The sequence below is a fragment of the Passer montanus genome, unplaced genomic scaffold (assembly GCF_014805655.1).
Source record: "Passer montanus isolate IOZ18808 unplaced genomic scaffold, ASM1480565v1 scaffold216, whole genome shotgun sequence".
Taxonomy (NCBI): Eukaryota; Metazoa; Chordata; class Aves; order Passeriformes; family Passeridae; genus Passer; species Passer montanus.
This window is the reverse complement of record NW_024366770.1, coordinates 124,812-149,775: the sequence shown is the minus strand read 5'-3', so window position 1 is coordinate 149,775 and position 24,964 is coordinate 124,812. Positions and strand designations below refer to the sequence as shown.

The 24,964-nt window shown below is 42.2% G+C and overlaps 1 protein-coding gene across 4 annotated transcripts in view; it reads right to left on the bottom strand.

Annotated features, from left to right (window-relative positions):
• PDE3A (phosphodiesterase 3A) overlaps positions 1–24,964 on the bottom strand; it is a 220,110-nt gene that overhangs the window by 162,126 nt on the left and 33,020 nt on the right. Inside the window, exons 1-2 of one of the 4 annotated variants that reach the window (XM_039709567.1) lie at positions 17,495–17,519; positions 16,683–16,749 (exon numbers count right to left, since the gene is read on the bottom strand). The exons of the other annotated variants lie outside the window; for them this stretch is intronic. Coding sequence (XP_039565501.1) covers positions 16,683–16,685 — 3 coding nt within the window. The 5' untranslated portion in view covers positions 16,686–16,749; positions 17,495–17,519. Of the gene's footprint in view, positions 1–16,682; positions 16,750–17,494; positions 17,520–24,964 lie in introns of those variants that run through there. 4 annotated transcript variants of the gene reach the window in all.

The following is a 24,964-nucleotide window of genomic DNA, read 5'->3' as shown; positions in this document are numbered from 1 at the left end:
TTCACATTCTCCCTGCTGCTCTAAACTGAACCTGAAGAGCTGCTGAGTATTGAAATGCCTGATGCAGGAAAAATCCTACATAAGATACAAGAACCCAACTATTCATTTGTGCTGGCCAGTGCAACTGCTCGAATATCCAAACTGAGGACATCACAGCCAGAACCAGGAACCATTGCTTCTGCTGCAAGTGCTAAAGACTGCCCCAAATTCCCACTGCAGCAAGCACAGCCACTCCCTCAGTGATGAAAACGTGTCCCAGGTAAGGGGGAGGCTGCAATGAACCTTCTACAACATTCTTCTTTCCAGCTGTTGCCCTCTCTACCAGAGGATGGCATCTTAGGAGCAGCTGATGTTCAGCAGTGTTGCCTGATTGCCACATCATAAAGCTGTACCTGGCCACATCTCTACATTCAACAGTCTAATCAAGACAGATTTCAGTGATGCTCACAATCAGAAGAGGTCTCTTCCTTCTCCTTGGAAGTTACAGGAACAATTTTATTGTACTTCCTATTTGCAGGTGTCATTCTGACATGTTTCCCTCTGATAGGCCACTGGAATTTATTTAAAACCCCATAAAATTAGCACAGATTTTGTAACATTTAAATTGCCTTTACATTTGTTGAAAGCAAGTCTGAACTGCAAGCATGGGAATATTTCTTCTACAAATCTGACCTCACCTTGCCCAGTAAGTGACCCAGGGGACCAAATTACAGTATTACAGTCTGCAGGTAATTCAAGCATTTTCACAACCAGTGGACAAATCCCACTTTGTCCAAAGCCTTATTCATGCATCAGAAAACGTTCTGGAGCAGAATTTCAAATTAATTAGAAGACAGGGTCTTATCTTTAAAAAAATGGTAAGTTACCAACTCAAAAAAGTTTGGTGTTTTTTTTTTAATAAAAGAGATGTCATGCAAGACAAGTGGCAGATTCTAATAGGAGCCCAGTATTTTAACAGAGCTGAAATTTTAAGTTGCTTGTGGTCATCACACCCTGGAGCTGCAGCTGACACAGGGACCACCTTTTCTCCATGGAGGAATGGAAAGCACATGTGTCCTTCCAGAAATCCACATTCAGGCACACTTCACAACGCCAAGTACAAAAAAAGACAACCACAAATAGTTTGTTTGCTGACGAAGCGGCACCAAAGCCTTGGAAAATTCTACAAATAGTGGCAAGGAATTTTGTGCTAAATAATATGTCTGTGGCAGAGATTAATTCAGTTCAAGGGTGATTAGAAGCAGGAAGTAATAAAGAAAAAGTCAGCATCAGACTCTGTCGAAAGTCTTTAACACCCAATTATCATAAATATAAACAGCAGGAAAAAGTTTAAAATGTATTGAAATCAGGCTAGCACTGCATGCATCCCCATCTAGGTTTTTTATTCCTATGAAAACCCCTAGCATATCAATCAGCTTTAAGGAATGACTAATACATTTTAATATTCCTCTTGAAGTTCATATTAAAGCATTTTACAGCAGGAGTTATTAGTTTATTACTATTAGATCAATATTAATAATGTTTTGACATAATAAAGTTAGTGAGCATTCATTTCCTTACTAATTTAAAGGCAGGAGAAAATGGGAAGCAAATATTACAACATATCATTAATAAATATTCAGTATACACCAGATTTTGAAGCTCTAACTTCTCTGCATGAAGGGAGTCCTAAAAAAGGCAGACCTCCAATCTTAACTTCACTTGCCATTATGGTTACAACTGGAAATGGAAAGGAATGTTCCCTTATGACCCTAAATGACACGATAGTATAAAAATTACATTAAAAGACAAGACCTGTGAAAATATGCTTGTATTATATTACACACTAAGTCAGCACCTAACAAAATGAGGAAGTGCACCATTCAGAATATCAGCCTGATGAAACTGCATTTACAGAGAAGGGATCTTGCAGGTAAAAACTTAAAATGCTTTAGGACTGAAGAATGTGAGGATAGGTCATTTATGGACTACCCAATAATGCCCAGGTGACTGAAAAGCTCCTGAGTACTTTTGTGGATCTTCCTCAAAAGGTACCATTATAAAGCACTTGCACTTCCAGCCAAAAAAACCCAAAATAATAAATTCATTTTCCAGCAAAGAAGTCAACAAGCCTCTTTATCACCAATAAAATTGCTAGTAGCAAACACATAAGCATATTTCTAAACTATTTCCTTATTTTAAGTCAAGTGCTTTAAACTACTTAGCTTGATAGTAATTTTTCAATCCTGAAATCTGTTTCTGCCTTGGCTGAAAAAATAAAACTGGAGGTTAAAAAAAAAATAAAAAAGAGAGAAATCTTAAATCCCAGCCTTGCAATACATGTGGATTTATTTGCCATGGTAGCATGTGGGGTTTACTGATGCAAGTACCACCAGAAGAAAATACTCTAGTCTCTACTTGACTCACAAACAACAACTCCAAGCTGTAGTCCAGGCAGGACTAGCAGCATCAGTTTAAAGTGGCCAACACTTTCCATAATACAGCTCATTTTAAGTTGTATGTGCAACATTTGAGTCTTCATTTTGTGCCTGAGATTAGGGATATGGGTTGAATTCTTTTTGTGCAGATGACAGAAACACATGATTCTACCCCTGTGGAAAACAAAACCTGCTTTCTTGCCTCATTTCAAATCATCAATTCCACAGTTTGGAGGGGATACAGTACTGCAGATGTCATTCTGTGTCCCTCTCACAAGATCCCCTAAAATGCCCAAGCTGTAAGACAATGAAAGCACAGCCTTGGATGCCTTAAGCCCTGCAACTCCTGCCAGGGCTGGGGCACACAGACAGCAACAACCAGCAGAAAGAATTTCTCTAGCTCACCTGGTAGAAGTCCGCATTCACTGTCCAGGTGACACCTAAATGCCACAGCATCTGTCACAGTCGAGATGGCCACAACACACCGAGCATCACCAATTCCAGAGGGCTTCAACCCACACAGAGTAACACCAAACCTCTTCAGAAGGATGCAGCGTGTGCCCTCCCTGTCCCCCAGCCCAGCCTTTTATACCCCCAAGTCAATGCCCTGCACCTGTGTGCCCTGTGTGCCCTCTGTGGTTGGCCAGTGCCCCTGGGCACTCCATGGCTCGTTCCCTGCAATGCTGCTCACCTGTGCTGCACAGCTGCACCCACTCAGGGATGAGCCACAGCCCCACCCCAGGCACCACAACTCTGTGCCTACAGCTAAAGGAAGCTGTAATCTCATTTTAGTTTCACACCAAACCTGCAAAATTTTAATAAACACTTATGAAATTCAGTTTAGACGACAAGGGAACAAACAGACAAACTTGGGATGGCCACACAAATAATTTTACAAGTTAGTGCAGAAAGCAGGTTGTGATTCAAGACATCAGGACATCCAAACTCTCTCCCCTGCTTGCTGCATGACCTCAGACAAATAACGCTGCTCATTCTCTTAATACTTCTGTTCCCTTGCAATTTCCTGCGATGAGAGGAGGATAGTGAATCAGATCTCACCATTTAGGTAAACATCAAAACGCATGTGAGAGGGGACTCACATGAGAAAGTGAGACAATCAAGGTTCCTGTTGGTTGAAGCCCCCAGGTGAAAATTAATCCCATTTAAAATGGGGCTGACTGTAACATGTTTGACAGCATACAGACCCTAACTTGCTCACATGTCAGAATCCCTCTGAGCAACAAACATTTTCCACCCCGACATCTTTTTCCTTGGGGAGCTGATAATTTCTTCTGACATTCGCACAGTTCTCTTTCCCCCTTTGCGCTGAGGAAGAGGCACCTGTGTTTCTCCAGTCATTTATAATATTCAGATTCTGCTTTTGAACTTTGCTTTGCCCCAGTTTCTTGTCATCACTGCTTAGTTATCAGCATGGGGAAGCGAGCAAGTAGCTTTCTCTCTTCCCTCAGGCAATACCATTGCTGCGCTTTGATTTGCGTCACAGAGACAAAAAAAGTAGAGCAGCTGCAGCCCTTAATTGCAGAAACCACGTATGTGAGGCCAAGCTGCAGTTTCACTGTTGCTCTTTCAGCTAGAAAAATTATTAAAGGCCCAGTCCTGCTTCCCCAAAAACACGTTTCCCAGCTTGTACACTAGAGTAGTATGCAACTTTCAGACAGCGAAATATGGTAAAAATTTAGAAACATCAGTACTTTTAAGAATAAAGGCAAGTTTCAGAAAGAGGCTCCTACACCAGGTACATCATTTGACTGTTTGCCACAAGTCTGTTAAGGGAGCAAATCCCTCACTGTGTCCCAGTTCTCCTTGGAGAGGATGGATGGGCACACAGATGCTTTACTCCCCTTGCTAAGGTGGGTTACTGCAGTGGGGAGAATCAGGGGAGGGTCAAGTGTCTGGGCTGTTTTTTAGGTGCAGGTAGCTTTTTGTTAGTAAATACAAGATCTAAGAGTCACATCTGGTGTTTTCAGTGAGAAGACCAGCAGGTTTGGCAGTACATCCCAGGTTCCTGGGGTTGTCTTTCTCCAGATTTGAGCCCTAACTCTTTCACATATACACACTCCTTTTCACACATCCATAGCTGCACTCCCACAACAAAACAAGGAGTGGCTTTCATTAAATGAGCATGGAAATGAGGAGCTTGACCTGCTGGGAATTCCCAAGCAGTAGAAGCTGGTCACTCTGATCCAGCCCTGGCCAGGAAAACAATGACTATGGCCAGGCCAATACTGATATGGACTAGAAAATACACAAATTTATTACTTGCAGCTTCAGCACATACTACCTTTTTCCTACTGAAACACTTTCTTGCAGGTATATAATCCCTCTGGTTCTGAAGTTTTCAATGAAGACGATCATCTCCTTCTATACTGTCCAAATTACCAGATGGTCCCAGAAAGTATTTTAAGATATATTTTGTTTATTCTGTAGAGCATTAAGACAAATTTATACTGAGAAGGATCATCATCTGCTCTTGATGATCTTTTGCTTCTAAAGAAAAGAGTAGTTCTGTAATGGATAATGTGATAAAACTGTAATATTTCAGAAAAAGGAGTAAGGCTATCAGGGTGGGTGGTGCAAATATGAAGTGTAGAAATAACACAACACACTAAGAAAGGGAGAACTATCAATCAGAATTCCTGAACAACATAATGCTTAATTACATTAGGAAGAAAGCTTCCAGTACCTCAAGGCTTTCTACCACACAAATTCAGATGCAGAATGCTTTCAGACTGTGCGTTCAAAACTTACACCTGCAGTAGCCACATGCTGGTGATGCAACAGCTGGATAAATCCACTCCCCCATCCAACCTCCACCAGCTGATTCAAGAACAGCAAGGAGCATGAGAAATTTCTCATTTTACTGTAATCATATGCGTGTTACTGATGCTTACACAGCCCTGCTTTCATGAGGAAGAAAAGCCAAAAATAAAAACGTCCCAACTTAAAAGAGTGCCCTGTTCTAGTGGTATTTACACTGCTGCAGAAGCATAAGGTTTGGATTACTAATGTGGGCTATTCACCACCAAATTCCCAGGAAAACACAAGCTGGAAAAGGTTGTGCTTGCTTTTAACTTCTTGACCAAAAGGTAAAACTCTTCTAGACAACTTTGCAGTTTTGTTTAAAAACTATTTTGGTCCTGATGAAATTTGTCATTTTACAAAAACCACACTTACTACCTTGAAGAAAACCAATCACCTTGAAGCACTGTTTAATCAGCTCAAAGAACAAGAAAAATCCCTCAGTCACTAAGATTTGGTTTTGCTGGAAATTCCATCATTATTTTCCCTACATTACTTGCTTGTACTGGGTGAACATGGTGAAGGCTCTGATCTTTACTGTCACGTTCTCAGCACATCCAATCCCTCTTTTCAGGAGAGCTCAAATCTGACAAAAGTGCAGGGTGCTCAGTCAGGAATAGTTTTTTCTCTATTCAAGGGCATTGCTTGATCATACCGAATATCTCTGGCTTAAAGCATAGACCTGTCCTTGCTCATGAACACTCATTTTGGTGCCCCACAATTGAGCTGTTTGCTCTAGGCAGTTACTATGGCTTCTGCTCATGAACATGCTTTGTTCCTCAATCTCCTTCCAGAAAATAGGAAGCAACAGCCTGACAGCAGAAGGGAAAAGAAGGCAGCAGAAACCTCTATGTCAGAGCTACCATCACACATTTGCTTCCAGGTCTAGATGTACTTTTGGGCTCACAGATGCTTATTCCAATCAAGTTTTGTCATGGGAGATTCTGACAGACGTGGAGAATAACAATGTTTTCCACCTACAGTGAAATGTTCTGAAAGGCAAGATGCCTGGTGGTTAATTTTCCCCTTTTGGTAAATATGCATATAGCCTGCCCTGTTTTTGACTCAAATGATATTTGAAGTATTTTTAGAGGCAACCACTGGCTAGACCAAACATTCTCCTTTTCCTGAAATAGTAGCTTATTTTATGATCTCTGAAGCATCCTGGCTTTTCCCGTCTCAACTGCAACTCAGTTCTGATCTACTCAAACAGAGCTCTTCCCCACACCTTCAGGGCTCCTCCCAATTCTACACAGCCCACCTCAGCCTTTGCCTAGCAGAGCTGTATTTCAGTGAGCAGTATCACCAGACAATCCAGCTTCTGATAGGCTCTGGAGAGAAAACAATATGATGGTATCTCTACTCATCCCAGATTTCTTGACAGAAATGGTCCCAGAAAAACTGACTCGTTCTCCAGCACAAGCAGCAAGAAGAGATGTAACAGGACAAGCTCACTCCTCCACGGGCACTGCAATCTTCCACCAAGGATGGACCTGGCTCTGAAGAGTGCTGGCTGAATTCTGTGCCCTTCAGATGAGTACCTAATGTACCCTGATTTTGTTCAAATTTAACAAAAGCATCACAGAGGAACAAGGTGTGCACGCTGGAAAGGCACCAAATGGTGACATGTTTGTACTGCTGTTTGGCTAGAACAATACAGCATTTATCAAAAGTTAAACATTTACTCAAAACAGGGCTTCTGAACACTTTCTGCCACGGTGTAAATTGCTGTAATACGGCACGAAGTTCCATACAGAGGAGCACATACAATGCAAGAGGTAAAACAATTCTGCTGACTTGACCCAAACCCTTTCTGCTCTGTTTTCTTTTTTCCTGAGCATGGGAAGAGTGGGATAAGACTATTCCATGTTTAAGGAAGATAATAAATTACAACGGTATCTTTTCCTGTTTGATTTCATCCTTATTTAACTTACTTAAGGAAGATAATAAATAATAAAGGTGGTGGTACAACAGAGAAAGTAATTGACTTAGGATTTGTTAGCCCTGTGGCCTTGATCCAGTTTCACCTTTCATATTTAGATGCCTAAACAGAAGGAAGAGTCAGGGGGAAAAAAAAATAAAAATCACACAGTCCAAACAATTGTTTGTACAGCAGGCATCACTAAAGCGTCACCCAAATCATCCTGCTTCTGGATGGGAAGGAATTTGCCCTAGGGCAGCAGACTGTGACTTAGGCACTTCTACTGCCATTTCTCAGTTTAGAAGGGCAGCAGACTGTCCCAAGAGCCACACAAAATCTGACTGGCTTTTTTTTCTAGCATGCAAACTTTAAGACTGGTATTGCTTTACCACTGTCCAGTGATGCTGATTTTCATGAGTTCTCCAGCAAGTACTCAAGGAATTTAATCTTTGCTCGAGCCAATTCTTGAGACACATATGCTCCCAACCTCTAGAGGCGGGGACTTGGCCTGAAATCTCTGGAAAAAAGGGGCTGTAACTTGCATACCCATTCTTACCACCACTGCTGCAATGTTTATGTATTTATATACAAAACCAATATACAATGACAAGCATCTAAGACTTCTCCAGGGAGAAAAATGACACAGAAACCTCCCCCACCTCCCAAAGGGTATGAACTGGCAGATGGACAGCTGTAACTGAGACGAGCATGAGGCTGAAGAGCTTTTCCAAATGTACTGGCTGTCCTGCCCTACTGCCAGTCGTCTTTCTCGCTTTGTGTGCTGTCATCTGATGCAGACTCGAAGGAATGAGCCCATCCACAGGACTCAAGCAGCACAGAAATGCATTTAACAGGCGCCATGGAGGCACTGAAATAATTACCTAACGTGCAAGGTCACAGTGTGCTGTACTAAATCTTCCATGTATTGTAAACAGGCAATTTCTGCAGGACAAAAGCACGGGCAACATTGTTTTGCTCACCCATTTATAGTGGCCTTGCCACCAGAACCATTAGAACAACAGGATATGCGATTAGAGAGGAAAATAATCTGAGTTTTGCCCTCAGGCCACGGGCTCTCCATCCCTCCAGCTCCTCCCAGCAAGCACAGTGGTTTCACTTACACAGGGCTCGTGTTTCTGCCATCTGCCCACCATATTGGTGGGGAGCTTTGGAGGAGGACTGAACAAAGCAGGGCTTGTCTCTCTCCCCAGCCAAAGGGAAGCCTGGACTGGCACCCAGCAGGCAGCCTCTACATCAACAACTACTCAGGAGTCAGAGAAGGCTAAAAACAGCACGAGATCTTCTTTCTAAGAAATAATTTAAACAGAGTTGAGGCTGTAGCAAGAGCTGGAAAAGGGCCTATTGAAAGAGTTGGGGGGAGGGGGGAAAGACCCCATCAACTACATGTGTGATAAAACTAAGGCAGCACAAAAATCCAGCAGGAAGCAAAGATTTATTCACAGCCCCTTCTGTAGGGCTGCTTGTCTTACAGCTACTTCAAGAAGCCTCTCCTAATTCCAGGTAATGAGTGGCTAGTTCCATTGCCAAGGAGGCTTTGTCACAGTTACAGATTTCCCTGTTACAGCAGGTGGGAACAAAAGACAGCTACTGGGAAGAAACCATAATTAAAACCCAGTAATTAAATCCCAAATGTATCTGTATCAAACAAGTTAATGCAGGTAACAGCATAAGAGGAGGATGAACTCCAGTGTGATCAAAATCGTATCCAGAAATGGAAATTCTTTCCTGGGAACTCGGGAGAGGCACTCAGACAGTTGTTATCTTCCATTCAGTTTGAGGCTGGGCAAGCAGCTAGGGCTGGAAACACCACTTTCAGTCAGCTGCTCAACACCAGAAGTTGATGCAGCAGTGATAACAGGTGTCTGTGGCATTGGTGTAAAATAAAAGTCTTTGAATGAATGAGAAGGAAACTACCAAGATGAGACTTGATTAAAAAAAAATAAAAATACCACAGGGTGCTCCATCACTCCCTCTGCTTGGAGTCTACCTTATTTTCCAGTGAGTAGGGGGCCATAAAACAGTAGAAGCCCACACGACACAGCATTTCTGACTAGCTGCTAACTATCTGGAGGTTAACCTTAGTTGTATGTTTAATAAACAGCTGCTGGCATAAAAGTCATATGCAACACAAACCAACCAGAATACACACATTGATCTTACCATCTCAAGGGGATTCACAGTCTACTGAAACACACAGCTTCTTCATCAGTTATCAAAGATAGAAAAAGAAGGTGTGACTGCACCTGGAAAGACCTAATTGTTTAAGAAAAAAAAAAAGGCAAATAAGAAGTATTAAAAGAAGCAATAAAATGGAGAGCTGAAGCGAATCTTGTAATTTTCAGATCAAAATAAATTAACATGGTCTGAAAATTAAAAACATCCCAGATTAAAACTCAGTCAGCCACACCATTAGTGCATTCCTCCCAGAGCAAGTGGTCTGAGGAATTTATAAATTTGGCATCGTATAAAATGTGCTATTCCTGGCAGGTCCTGGAAACAGGGGAAGTGGAAAGGCCAGGAGCACAGGCAGAGCAGCAGGGCCAGCCTCAAGAGCACAACTATGGGGTATTTGCTGCCCTTTCCAAATATTTTAAGTCCCAAATCCAGAGCACCAAAGAGGGTTCACAAGCTGTGCTCTCAGCATCCCCTTGGATTAATCTACAGTTCGGATACCTGCTGGGATTTGTAGGAATTCCACAGCAAGTTTAGCCATGTAACATTTATGGATATCAATATAAAGACCTCTTTAATTAGTTTAATTAAAAAGTACAAAAGTCATCAGCTGGGACATCCCTTTTAAAAGGTTTAATATGGACAAATTCTGTATTACAAAACTCTACCATCTTACATCTTCCATGCTAGCACCAAAAAACAAAAATAAAACCTCAATCAAAACAACAAACCTAACACAAAATTCTTTCCCACAAGGAAAAGCAGCTTTATGCACAAGATTATCTTTCACCAACTATGCAGATAGTCTGCCTCAAGGGAATGCAAAGACTTAGGAGGCATCTGTCACACACAGCAGCAAAAAGGTACATGGCAAAGAAAAAATGAAAGTCACAAACCCATACAAACTCCCAAACTACCAGGGGGGCTTGGACAGCAGGACTCTTGCAAATGACCCTATTTGCGCCCAGAAATGACATCAACATTGCAAACACAAGTTGTTCTTGGTTGGGCCTGATTTTTTAATATTTGGAGTATTCATTGCAAGCATGATGCCTCTTCAAATGTTAAGAAGAGCACCTATATATTAGTAAGAGGAAGGAACTCGCGTGAAGTACACAAATCCTACTGAATTTCCAAGTGAAGGCAAATAAAAGACTGCAAAGTTACTGGTATCTGTTGAAACACCTCCACGTCAGAGCACATTAAATCTACCAAGTCCATCACACAATTGCAACTCAGTTCGTGCCACAGATCCAATCTCCATCAACCCCAGAGTTTGTCAGCCTTCAAAAAGGTACATGGCAAAGAAAAAATGAAAGTCACAAACCCATACAAACTCCCAAACTACCAGGGGGGCTTGGACAGCAGGACTCTTGCAAATGACCCTATTTGCGCACAGAAATGACATCAACATTGCAAACACAAAAGTTGTTCTTGGTTGGGTCTGACTTTTTAATATTTGGAGCATTCATTGCAAGCATGATGCTTCTTCAGATGCTAGAAAGAGCACCTACATATTAGTAAGAGGAAGGAACTCACTTCAAGTACACAAATCCTACTGAATTTCCAAGTGAAGGCAAATAAAAGACTGCAAAGTTACTGGTATCTGTTGAAACACCTCCACGTCAGAGCACATTAAATCTACCAAGTCCATCACACAATTGCAACTCAGTTTGTGCCACAGATCCAATCTCCATCAACCCCAGAGTTTGTCAGCCTTCATGAGTTTCTCTGAGACACTGATCTGTGCCTCTGTGACAGAAAGTAGCTCCACCTGTCACTCATTAAGGACTGAAGGAGAGCTTGAAGCACAGCAGTTCCTCACTCCAGCAAGAGAGGCAGAAATGCTACACTGTGCTTGGGACCAGCTTTGTCCTGCTTTTCTACAATTAGCCAAATTGCTGCCCAAGAGATTGTGGCCCTAAACTCTTATTCTCCTTACTTAGAAGTGTGCTGAGCCTTTGACAGCTGTTCCTACTCCAAAATACGTTCAAGAGGGATGAGCCACCTTATGGGAGTGCCTGGTGACACTAAGGAGCTGTGAGTTATGGACTGTAGTTATGGACTGAAGGGGAATTTGCCTTCTGAAATGTGCTCATCAGAAGGTATCTTGGAACCACCTCCCCAGCTCCTCCTGACAGACCAAAAACCCAGACAGAAACACACAAAACATCTGCCTCAAAAGACAAACAAGGGAACCTGAACCACTGCAGCAAGAAAATATTCTCCAGTTTCCTTCTGCACCCCAACCACGTCACCTCTGCAGACCCTCTGGGCACCATGTCCCACCCCACTCCCTCCACTCCCTGAAGATCATAAGAACATCTTGGATTTGCAGAAGGTAGAACATACACAGAAAGAAAAGATCCTCAAGGCTTAGTAGCTAAGGAACTTCTGAAATTCTCTGTTTCTAAAAGCAAGGAAGGCAATGGGATGGATCAGAGGTACAACACAGATGCAAAAGCAGAACCACTGAGAAGAAAGGAAGGAAACAATAACCAAAGAATGAATTTCTTCAAAAGTCACACATCCTAATTCTGCCCACTTCCTTTGCACTCCCTCAGCTGAATTTTTGTCCATGTGAATAAACATGTGTAATGGGAATTCAGCTCAGGAGCTCGCTCCCATTACTGCAGCTTGCATTTAATTGAAATGTGCAATCCCATGGAAGTCCAAACTTTAACCCATTTGGGTGGAGTGACTATTATTACAAGCAACATATTTTTCCTAAAGCTCCAGCTGCAGGAACTGTAAGACTCCGTGAGAATCCAAAGATCTCAGTTGCAGGATTTTTGTTTTGTTTATTTTAAAAGATAACTCAAGTTCTCATGCTTGTGGAGAAATAAAAATAAATAAAAAGAAAAAGCTTAAAGCCATGACTTGCAGGTTTATTAAAGGCTCAGAAACCAGAAAAGGAGAAAAAATACTTTCCAGTTTTTAAAAAGAGCTTATGATTCTTTTAGTTTCCTAACTGCTTACTCCTTTGGGTTTTTATCCTGCAGCACTTTCTCTCCAATAACGTTTTTTCACAATATAATTATTCCTCAATAAAGTGACAGATTAGAGGGCCCATTCTTCCTGTAGCTTTACTGAAGGTGACCATATTTGATGAGTCCAAAAGTCATTCCTCTTCCATGCACATAAGAAGATGTAAAATTATTTCAAGGGCTGGTTTAGACCACAGTGCAGGAGATGAGAGGGAAGAGACAGATCTGCTACAAGACTTCTTAGATAAAATATAAAAAAGTAACAGAAAATTTATGCAGCCCCAGAACGAAAGAACCAGGCCACAGTCTGTCAGTCAGGTTTGTATCTATCACCTAATCAATGCCAACAATAAATGCAAGCCTGGTCAAGCAGAGAATTTACTTGACTCTCCACGGGCATTTTTCTGGGAATTCACTAGAATGCCTTATCTGCAATACCAACACCATTAATGCCAAGAGAAAAAGAAAACACCCAACACACTGCCTTTAAAATTGCTCCATTACTTTTTAGTGGTGATTTCAAACTGTTTTCAGACTATGCTTTCAGTCTCATCACCTGGTTCACGGGGTTCATTTGGTTTTGCAGAAGCAGGGGAGCAGCTCTGTGATGCAAATGTGGTTTGTGGTAGCACCAGATGACCACACCAGCACCAGACTACCTGTATCCCCTCCACCAGAAGAGTAAAGTAGTTGTCAGAACTCATTTTCTTCACAGATGTTACAAAAATTGAGATACACTTTGACCAGCTCTAATGTTTTTATGTTTTCATGGAGAAAAAGAAAAATATTTTTTTCTAAGCAGTTTCCAGCTTCAGGGCTCTCAAGTTACAGAACTGAAGCTCAATAAGCAACACAGGATCATTGGTGATAAAGATGAAAGACAGAATGAAGTGCAAGCAAGAGAGCACACGTGTGTCTATGTATTATTATATAAGCTATGCACAAGCACTGCTTGGCCAAATTAAGTTTCCAGTTCAACTCCCATTACTGAAACACAGATTACATGCAGTTAATTAAAAAATACCTTCCAATAACTCTCCCTGAGTAGAGCAAACGGCAGCTATACAACAGTGATGGAGACACTGACCAAAATTCACTCAGACCACTGTGCTGGCTAAAGGGGTTAAGCCCTGGAGAAGAGGGCAGAGAGGTGCACTGCCATTTCACTGCTATGCTGCAAGCCCAGAAAGCCTGGCTGGCTCAAGAGGAGCTACTCAGTTCACAGAGCTGCTTCAAGTAAAATTCCACCCATTTTCCAATCTGCTGCGAGGTTTCCTCTCCCTCCTCTGCAGTATCAAATGCTACTGACCACAGCTGGAAAAGACATCTAAAATGAAATGGAGCCCTGTCTCCTACCAGTACAAACCCACTAATGAGAAGTTATTAAAAATATCCTGTTCATTTCACCCACAAGAACACTTCCCCAAAAAACTTTTTGTCAGTGTAGACCTTGGTAAAGCCACTGATCAAGCTCAGCCTTTTCCACATTGATTGCACTACCGCAGCACAATGCAAGCAGCACCTACTCCTGATGCATCCTCAATTTTTTTAACATGTCTAAGGAATTAACAATCAATTTCTTTCATCTTCAGGGCAATAACTGCTCGAGCCAAAGGAAGAAAGCAAGGCATTGTTTCATTTGGCATTCTCTTGTATCAGTACATTTACCAAGCAGCTCTTACGTAGAACTTGTCATGGTGATTCATTTTATTGCATCCAAGCCTGTTGTACTGCCCCAGTAGGTATTCCAGCTACAAATGAGTCATAAAACCCCTGAATGTGGTGTTTTGTAGGAAAGGCTGAACTCTCCATCAAAGGAGTCTCAAGAAAAAATTTAAAAGAACAAAAAGAAAGCACCATTACTTGGGGGCAAAGGGGCTGGAAAAAGAAAAAGAATACATGAATAAATAATGTGGAAGCAAACAAAGTCCTTGCCGTGTTGAGCACAGCTGTTCTACAGCATGTATAAAGGCTCTGCTCACAGAGCCAGGGCCATTTCCCCAAGGAAAGAAAAGCCCTGTATTGCACAATATGGCAGCATGAACACACAGGGAATATGCATGGATTTGGCAGTGCTGAGCAAAAAAGATTTTGAAGAAATCAGTCTGCAACAATTCTAAACAAACATGATAAACATGATGCTACCAGAGGACCTGCACAGAGATCATTACACATGGAATCAAAATTCCTACAAAGCCAACATTCACCTTACTGTGCTAGACACCTACCTAAACACAAGCAATTCTGGCTCTTTGAAGCACTCTGTGGATAAGAGAACAGCCTATTACGAGGTGCAGACACCGAGTAAATCATTGCCCTTGCTCAGAAACCGAGAACAAGCTGTTCTGCTCTGCTCTGGCCTCCTCATCCGTGTGTGGAATCTGTGCCCATTCCGGCACGGGGGTGGCAAGGCAAGAAGTAACAATTATACTGGCATTAAAAGATGCCCAGTGTTGGGGTTTTGGTTTTTCTTTTGTGTTGAGGTTGGGATTGAACATACTTGAGACAGCAGTTTGTGTCTAGATTTAGATGTTTACTTTTAATCTATTTTATAGTTTTATAAGTAGTGAGTTTTGTAGTATTTTACCGAAAAGGTATAAAATGGTTAACTATTTTTCTTTATAACGTTTTTTAAGGTTGAACTATCTACTTAAGAAACGACAAATTATTTTTACTTTAAACTTCATAACTAATTATTTGAAGTTTGCAATGAGGAGATTTTTCTGTTTAATTATAAAATACTACTTAAACTTTTGAAGAAGGAGGATTAGTTACTGTTTTAAAACTTCTACTTCAGTTTTTTATATATTATTATATTTTAAAACTTTCAACACCAAGTTTTTTACTCTGTGATATTACGTACTTTTATTTAAACTATACATTAATCTAAAACTGTAGACAAAACTTCCAAAATTAATTAATAACGCTAAAATGATCAAATATAGTATTTTCTTGTGGGTCTGTGCCTTTCAGCACAGAAAGTTTAAAATTCTCAGCAAAGCCAGTCTGTAGGAAAGGGATGAGGCAGAGCCACAGCACGTCCATAGGGCTGTTTAAAGAGCATTAATTCAGAGAGCCCATAGCTGTGAGAAGTGGATTTGTAGAGAGATTTTAGGGTTTGATAGAAGGTTACATGTAGTATGCATTTCTATGTAAATTTTGAGATAAATGTTCATTTAGAAATGTTATGGAAGAGGACAGATATTGTTGAGAGAGAGAAATGGAATTAGAAAAAGGTTTTAATAACTTTTATTACATTTTAAAAAAAACACTGCAAATATTATAATTCACTATTACAATCAAAACCCAACTATTTCTTAACTACAAAACACTACAAACATTTCCTAACCTATCAACTTTTTACCACACCATATTGTAAATACCTTAAAACCAATAATTTAAAACTACCCCTCATAAATCTTACTACAGTATATCTCTAATAATTCTATTTCTCCAAAGTACCTAATCTTATTTACAAAACCATTCTTTAGAACTTTTTTCTAACTCCATTTCTCTCAACAATATCTATCCTATTTCATAGCATTTCTAAGCCAACATCTCTTATCTCAGAATTTACATACAAACACGCAACTATATAAACCTTCTGCCAAACCCTAATAACTCTCTATGAATCCATTTCCCACACGTAGGCAGTGCAGCTCTGCTTTCTCAGGGCTACAATAAATAACCACAAGAGCAGCACACTAAGTGGGAAGGCGTGTTTTCCAACAAGAATGAAAGCACCAGACACTTGCATTCATCCTCCTCCTCTGGAGGTGGGCATACACCAACAGGCAGCTAAATGCACAATTTCACAGGACTCAGGGACAGCTCTTCTGAACTCACTGCACTGCAGCACAGAGCTAGGTCAAATATCCAGAATATAGCCAAGGAGTCAGCCAGGGTTGGTTTTGCTCAGCTGGAGAAAATTGTTGCTTCTAGTAAGGAAACCAGCTCAGTATACTCCATCTCAGGGCACACAGATGTTCTTTGGCACTGCATAAATACTATAAACAACCACCTTGCTCCACTGTTAGCTCCTTCAGGTTTATTCACACGAGTCATCCCTTCTGCTGATGGGAGGCCAGGATTTTGCCCAACATTTCCAGCTGATCCTGGGGTGACAACTCCATTGTGAAAATCAAAAATCCCTGCTTTCCAGTTCAAGCAAGGAAACCATTAGTCAGAGCAATCTCCTAGCAGTAAGAAAGCACCGATTGAATTTTCACTCCACCCAATTCAAAGGTCAGAGAATAGTTTTCCACCCTACATTGCTCTATACCATGCAGACCAGGAAGCTGAACCAAGTCTTCCACATGTGAAGCCAGTCCCTTAACAGCCTACCATGCATCTTCACTCTCACGTGCACACACACTCACTGAGTTCCTTCAGAGCTCTCTATCATTCTCCCCTGAAAAAAAAAGAATAGCAAAACTGATGAGTCTTGCAAAATACTTTGGCTCCAAAAACAAAAAAACCCATTTCGATAAAATTCCAAGTGTGCACACACACTCACTGAGTTCCTTCAGAGCTCTCTATCATTTTCCCCTGAAAAAAAAATAGCAAAACTGATGAGTCTTGCAAAATACTTTGGCTCCAAAAACAACAACAAAAAAAAACATTTCGACAAAATTCCAAGACCAATTTTTCTGAGTAATGCTAGTATTGACATCAATTGTCAAGATAACAAAACTAAAGTGAGCTGGCAGAGTAAAACTAATCATACAAGACCATGAGCTAATTAGGATGGAAAACAGACTTCTGTGGCATTAGGTTTGTATTGCTCAATGTTTGTGAGGTTTCAGGTGGTGTCAGACAGATCTGGAATTCTCACCCTTATACTGGCATGTGTCTAGGGTAAATACTGTACACTCATCAAAGCTGCTCTAGTGTTTTCAGGAATGCAAAGATGAGCTAATAAAAATTAGATTTAATTTTAACATAGCCTATTTTTTAAATCATCATAAAAAGGGGTATTCGGTTTAGAAAGCTGTTTTTCTTTCACTGGCTGCAGGGATGGAAAAAGGAAAGATAAAAGAGAGAGAAAAAAAGACTCAGAAGCCACATTCCTACTCCTCTGCCTTCTTGAATGACTCCATTATGAGGCTGAAAAGGAGATTTAATTAAATCAGTTCCACTTACCAACCAAACCTTACCTGTTTCCTTGCCAGAGACACCATTCCTTCTTGTTCCCAAAGGGGTGGTGAGAGGAGGGAGAGAAGAGCAGCAAAACTGGATTTTAAGAGCAGGAAAGCAGAGGGGGCTTTAACTTCTAACCCAATGAAAAAAAAAAACAGTGGAAAAAAACCCATACAGAGATATCAAGCATTCATTAGTGCCAAGGCACCACTGCTAGGACTCTTCTGAAGATCCAGGATACCACATGCCAAACTCTCGGACACTAAAAATAAGTAAATATTCTAAAAGGGCTTCTGCTGAATTGTACTTTCACAGCAGAAGCTGGACACAGTCCAAGAAGTACCATGAAACTGAGGCTTTCTGTATATTGCAGCCATTCAAATATGCAGTGAGTTAAAAGTCTGCAAGGAAACCCTGTACTGTGGTAGCCCCTGCTAAACCTCATAACCATCTCTTTCTCCTCAGCTGTTGCAGGAGGGGAGAAAAATTATTACCCTCTGAAAATTAAGAATCAACTTCTTTAAACAGATGAGTCAGCAGATGTAAACTTCAGCAAAGCTAATTCCCCAAGCTGCTGACATCACCACACACATACAGAGACCACCTAGGAATTACTGCAGGCATGCTACTGGTCTGAAAAACGGGGAATAAAAAAAAGCATAGCAACCTTTGTGATGGTAGGTGTTGTTTTACTGTGATTACCCAGGGTAACAGAGCTGCTGATTACCTCAAATAGTTTGAGTGCTACGCATTTTGCCCCTCAAAAGCTTTCATGCAGCATCACCTCACACCCAGTTGTTTTTGACAACGGAGTTGGCATCACTCTGGCTGCCTGCTTAGGCAAAACAAGTCCCAGCACTGTCAGGGAGCTGAGAGCAAAGGGGGACCCATTTCTGCAGGGACACTGTGACCTCTGCCCAGCCACACTGCCAGCAGCAGCCTCCACCCCCAGCTCCGAGGGGGCTCAGGCAGCACAGCATCTCAGCTGGGGAGGCTGAACTGTCCAATGCTGGCTGCCACAACCCAATTTCTGCCCCAAACTAAAACAGCATGGCAGTCAGCTGGCTGGACTAGGAAGAGAAACACAGTGTTGTCACTATGCTCGCTGCAGATAGTACTATGAAGCTGCAGCTCTACTATTCCCCACACTGCAGGAAAAAAAAAAAAGCCATTACTAAAATCACTTTCTGATAAAACACCTTTAAGGTGGGCTTGACCAGAGCCACCCATGCGGGCCTGTGGCCAGATCCAGACAGAGCCACCAAGCCACACATGTTTTGGACCATGCCAGACCTCCCCAGCCACGACAAAACCCCCCCAGCCTGGCTCTACCCCAAGTTCCACTTCTGCAGAAGGAGAGGGAAGCCCAAGGTCACCCATCCCTGAACCTGTGTGGGCTGCCTGAGCTTCACAAAGCTCACCAGTTGGCCAGTCTGATAATAAATCACACTGTTGTCTCTGCCCTGACATCACAATTCACTGCTGGACACACACCATGCCACTGCAGGATGCCAATTCTCATGAACAAAAGATCCAGCTAGTTAAACAGAAAAATAAATCTCAGCTGCTAATAGGAGGGAAGGGAATTTTCAGTCCAAATAGCTGCAGGATTTCTTAAGAATTTCTTTTTTCTAGTTGGAATAATTGAGACCTAGAAGAGGCCTGTTAAGCCAAGCACAGTAAGTTAAATCCACAGCCACATCTGAAATAGGCATCTGGCTCACTAATAAGAGACCCTACATTTTGCACTTTACCTAAACATCAGTATAAAGGAAAATCTCACCATGGCAATGCCTACAGACTTCACAAATTCCTTTCACTGTAGAAATGTAACCTTATAGACACAGAAAACAACATTCATGTTCTGGACAATATGGGCAATCAGAAAAGATCTCAGCAAATTGTATTTCATTTTGTCTACGTCTTTAAACAAAGAGGAGAAAAAGTAGACTGAGCTGCTGACTATCTGTTTTGCAGATTAAGGTGACACTGACAAATGAACAGTCAATTTGCCAAAAATTCAAAGAATTAACTTCGTAAGAGGAAACAGATACTGAACATATTACAGCTGCCTTTGACTTTGTAATGCAAAGCACTGTGCTGAACCATGGAAATCAGAAAGCCAAACCCACTTGGAAACAGATCAGTCTGCATTTCACTGTAAGCAGTAAACAGGAGAAAAGGCTTTGAGTTTCAGGGATTTTTTTCAAAGCATAATATAACAAACAAAAAGCAACTTTTCCCACCTGCCATGAAACTGACTATCTGCCTTTTGATATTTGTGTCTTTTGCAGCAAATATGCTATTTATCACTTTCCTAGTAAGCATTCAGAGCCTCCCCAGTAATTGTGTGCCCAGTTTATATCTGAAATGCCTTTGCAACACATGCGTTGCCTGCCTGAGAAAACAGCTCATTTTTCTAACGCATTCCTACATGAACAGAGCACAAATTAAGAGTCTGACCATGTGACTACCTAAAGAAATCATCAGAAGATTAAGCATAGATGATGATACATTTGTAAAGCTTTAAAACTCTTTCAAGCCCCAAGGTGTTTTAGGTTAGGACACTGTTCTTCGTGGCTTAGGATTCTCTTCATGGGAATCTGCAAACAAAATACAAACAAACAAGAGTATGCAGCTACTCTGGCAGGGCTCTTCAAAGCTGTGCTGTATTTACCCCAAGTCACATTAACAGATGCTGTTGGTCCTTTCGACTACTCTGAGAAATATGTATGACCTTTCACAAGATCCCCAGCAGACTGATGTGGCCAAAATTAAGAACAGTAGTTTCAATTTTTACGAACATATAACCCCCAGGTCCCCACTTCCTGACGCACTTCTTGCACACTGTCCTGCCAGGGGATGGAAAAGGGTAAGGAAACACAAAGTTACCTAGCGTGACTTGGAACAGAGGGCCTCTGTTCGGATGGAAAAGCCACAGAGTGTTTTCAAAAAGTTGCAGGCTAGCAGGACAGCTGATGGGAGGAACAGCGAGATTCACACACCGAATGTCGGTGTCACTTCTGAGCTGTCACACCGTGCACATGAGAAATAATTGTCAGCTACTTCAGGCTGTCAAACATTTCAGTGGAACATTGTCATCTCAGCGGCAGACAAGTAAAATAGCTGTGTTTAACTAAGTCTACATTCATCCAAAACACACCTCACAAAAACACAGGGGGGGTGTAAGGAGGGCAGATAGAAAGAACCCTTCATCTGCTCATAAAACACACTCAAAGCTCATGACAAACCCCTTAATGCCACACTCTGTGCCCGTTACCTGCTAAACACTGCTAAAGTAACATAAACCTTAAACCATGGGAACACAGTGTGGCTGTGTCTTAAAAGCCTTGTTATTTCAGCTGGCAGAGACAAGATGAAACCAAAAAGGAAATACACTGGTGCATACAGAGCCTCAGTTCCACAGGCAGGACAGGCTGGGCTCGTGTTTTGGTTGCAGGATGGAGAAGATTCAAAGCCTACCATGAAAACAGCTGGTGCCAGCACACCATTACTTGGTTGTTAGGGAAAACTCCTTGACCAGGAATCCAGGAGCCACTCTGGAATCACCCTCTGAGCTGGGATGAAAGCCCCTTGGGGAAAACTCCTTGACCAGGAATCCAGGAGCCACTCTGGAATCACCCTCCCACCCTCTGAGCTGGGATGAAAGCCCCTTTGCACCTCCACACAGGCAGAACAGGTTTCCTCACCAGCTCTATCCCAGGTTTCCTATAACAATCTCAGACCTCTGGATCCTTAAAGCAGTTTATTCATGGCACAGCAGCACAGAAACAGCTCAAGGTGGTGTCTTGGAGAGGAAATCCAAACAAAGGAACTGCTGTGCTTTTATCCACTCACAGCTGGAGTCTGGGATCTTCCTGTTGAGTCCCCAGCTCCTGCTGTCTGTGGTGTCCAGCCACCTGGATGTGCCACAGGTCCCCATGCCCTTCATTATCAGAAGGGCCAGTGGTTCACAGCCTCTTGTCTCAGGCTCTGGAGCTCATCCTGTAGCTGTACCACACTGCCGGCCTTGGATATGCTCTCAACAGCTTGGAACATGCACATCTGGGGCACTTCAGTGGGTCTGGAGCCACCCTGGGGATGCCAGCCAGATCCATCCCCTTCACAGTAGCTCAGATGTTCTTTAAAGCTCAGGAGGGGACCCCCTCTGTCCCTGCTGAGGACTGGCTCCCTTGCTGCCCTCACCTCAGAGCTGCTCATGCATGCAAAGGCTTTGTTAACTCTGCCCAAGGCCATAGGGATGTTGTTCTCCCTGGAGATCACTCCCTTTCTGCTGCTGCAGGGGAGGCAAAGCGCTCTTCATGGTAAGTCCATGGCTGCATTTCCTGATTTAAGCACACGCAAGGCCAGGTCTCTGCCAGAAAATATCCACTGCAGATGAACAACAGCGTTATTTCCTCACTCCATCACCTGCTGCCACACACTGCACAGACCTCAGGGCAGGAACCACCGACAGCTACAGGTGGGGCAAGCCAGGGCAGAGGCTCTAAACCCTGACAGCTTGGTCTTGACCCAAGCTGGAGCCTCCAGAGTTTTTCTGGTTCTATCAGCACCGTGTGAGCAGCTGGGCAGGTCAGAAAGAGCTGGTAAAGGTGGGGTGCCACACAACTTGACAGGGAAAAGATGAATTTGAGAGCAATGAAATTGGTCAAACAAGCACTTTTGGAAGGGCTCTCCAGCTCTGTAAAAGCCAAGAGATGTGCAACGTGACCACGAATGGCCAAGAGCTGTCTTCTCCCAACTCTTAACATCTCAACCGCTAGTGCAATTAAAAAGCAAATATTTTTGTGAGCTAGAAAATGGAAAACAATCGCTGGGTTTTTTAAGTTATTCTCTGTTTCTGGAAGTCTGATTTTTATTAATGTAATATTTCTGTTAGCAGGCTTGTCTGCGTAAGGCATCTGTAGAAAGTTTTTATTGTTAACTTAATAGTGAAAATCTAATAGAGGTTCATTTGAATTTTCCTATTAAATTGACGTCAATCGCAGTTTGAGAATCAGATTGTTACAAGCCAGACTATGAAACAAACATTCAAGTCAGATGCTATAAATGTAGCCACTGCACACTGGTAAGTGTGTTTTAATATTTTTAATCAGGTCTCTGGGTAGAGCCAAGATACACTTGGCATAGAGATGAGGGGAAAAATTATAAAAATGTAGATATTTTTACTTGGAAAGTTATTTATAATTTATTTCCAGAAAAACTGGGGAAAAAAAAATGAATACGCACAGAGAATTGCACTTTAGCAAGCAGATGTAGAGATATAAAAGTAACTAGAGCTTGATGTCTTAATCAGCACTTGCCACACAACAGACTAAAGTGAGACATCATATTTTCTTAAGGTTACTTCCACAGGAACATTATGTGTGGCACAGGGATCCCACAAAGGAAGGGGGAATAAGGCAATCCTATGGCAGTATTGGGGCAGCTGAATGGACTGAATAATGGTACAGCAGAAAGAAAAGAAATTGTCTGTAGGGAGAGGAGACTTTTGTTTGGAGGATTTGTAACAGGATTACAAGAAATCTGAAAATTCCAGCTAAGATTTCCATCAAAGTGACAGCAGGAGGACACATCCTCCAAACCTTATGCACTTTGAAAGAAACTCATCCTCCTCAAAACTGTAGATTTTTACAAAGAGACCAGCAGAAAAGCAGATAAAATAAATACATCACAAAGAGGTAACAAAGAGCTGGGCTGGAAGAGAGATGGCTGGGATGACATTCCTCCCCTCTCCTGTGCCGGTCTCCAGAAATCTGTGGGGATGGCATGGGGGCCAGGGCACACAGCACTGATGCTTCTCTTGCCAAAAGCCACAATGAGATCAAAGAGAGCTGAGAAGAGTAAAAAAAGAGTCCACACAAACACACATGGCTTTATTATGTGCAATTGTTTACTGCTACAAAGAGGGCCCGAATCTTTATCAGATTTCAAAACCTTTTAGGGATGTGTGAAAGAAGGATGAATCAGAGCAGAAGAGCCTGAAGAGCTTTGTCATTTTTCCAGCAGAGGTGGACTACACAAATCATATTTCAACTCCAACAGAAAAGCAATGGATATAATTAGCATTTGTGCTAATTATAAAATTACTTAGAATATCACCCAAAACAAAGATCCTTTTATTAACTAGAAAACCAATTGGGCAAACATTTTCTTCTCTTTAACCCCCAAGATATTTGTAAGGCCTGCAATACTGAGGTTTGAAATTAAACAGGTTTTTAAACTAAAAACAAACTAACAAAATGAAAAAAAATAAATTACAGTTTACAGGACTTCAGATTTTTTTCTTATTTATTACTAACAAGGCTTTATTACACGTAACTGCTAGAAAAGTGAATTCTCTTCCCCAAACATTTTTCAGGACCCTTGGCAATAATAACCAACTTGCATTTGGATTTTAAATTAGAGAGGAAAGAGCCCTATGACCTATTGCATGTTAGAGTAAGAATAAGGAATGGTGATGCATCAGCTACCTGACACAGACCTGACCTTGGTCTGGAAATTATTGGCACTGCATTGAAAAATGGAGGGATGCCAGTATTGCAATAGAAAATGGAGATGCTGGAGCCCTCAATGCATCCCTCTCCCTTATAAACTCACACTTGCAAAACGTAAATTCCCAACATTCAGTAAGAAGTTATTTACTTGATGCAAACATAAAAACATTCAACTTCCTTCCAAGAAATAACCTGCTGAGATTCTGTGGTCATTGAAACGCCTGCCCACGGCAGCCCTCGGGAACTCAGCTTTGTTTTGATGAAGCTGGTGGGCATTTGCCTTGCGCAGAGCACCAGGTTTCCTGTGCAGGGCTGGAAACAGCAGCATGATTGATGGTATATTGTTACAGCTCCGTCTAGACGTGACTCGCTCGCTCGGGAACCGATAACGGCGAGCCCACGACAGTGCCAGCCCAGCAGCGCTGCCATGTCCTGCCAGCCCTGCAGCAGGCACAGCTCTCCGGACAAACCTCTCCTGTACAGCCCCCTCAGCAGGCTGGCCTCCTGCCCCCAGCCTGCTCAGGGACAGGGAAACGCAGACGACTTTTAGAAGCTGTGATGTGCCTACCACACTCTTTCCTAGGTCAGCTGTGGGGGCTACAGCTCTGTAGCCCCCCTGTGTCACTCGGGCAATGGCTGTTCAAGGTACGGCTCCAGCAACAAACTCAAGCCAGGCTGGAGCACACTCTGCTGTCATCTTATTCATGCACTGGGAAAGAGCTGGGTGCCTGCTCTGGGGCCTTGGGCAGGATCTGATGGCTTTACTCTTGCCATACCAGTAAATGCCATCACCTAGCCAAGACACAGCTTACTTTGGCAGAAGACTCTGCAGGAAGATTAGCAACAGCACCAAGAGGACTTTCATGCTTGGAATAAGCATAGCTGCACCTGGGCTTCTGTTGACAGAATTATGCTGGTAAAAGTGGAAGGGGGAAAATGGGGGGGGGGGGGGGGGAGTGGGTTCCTGGC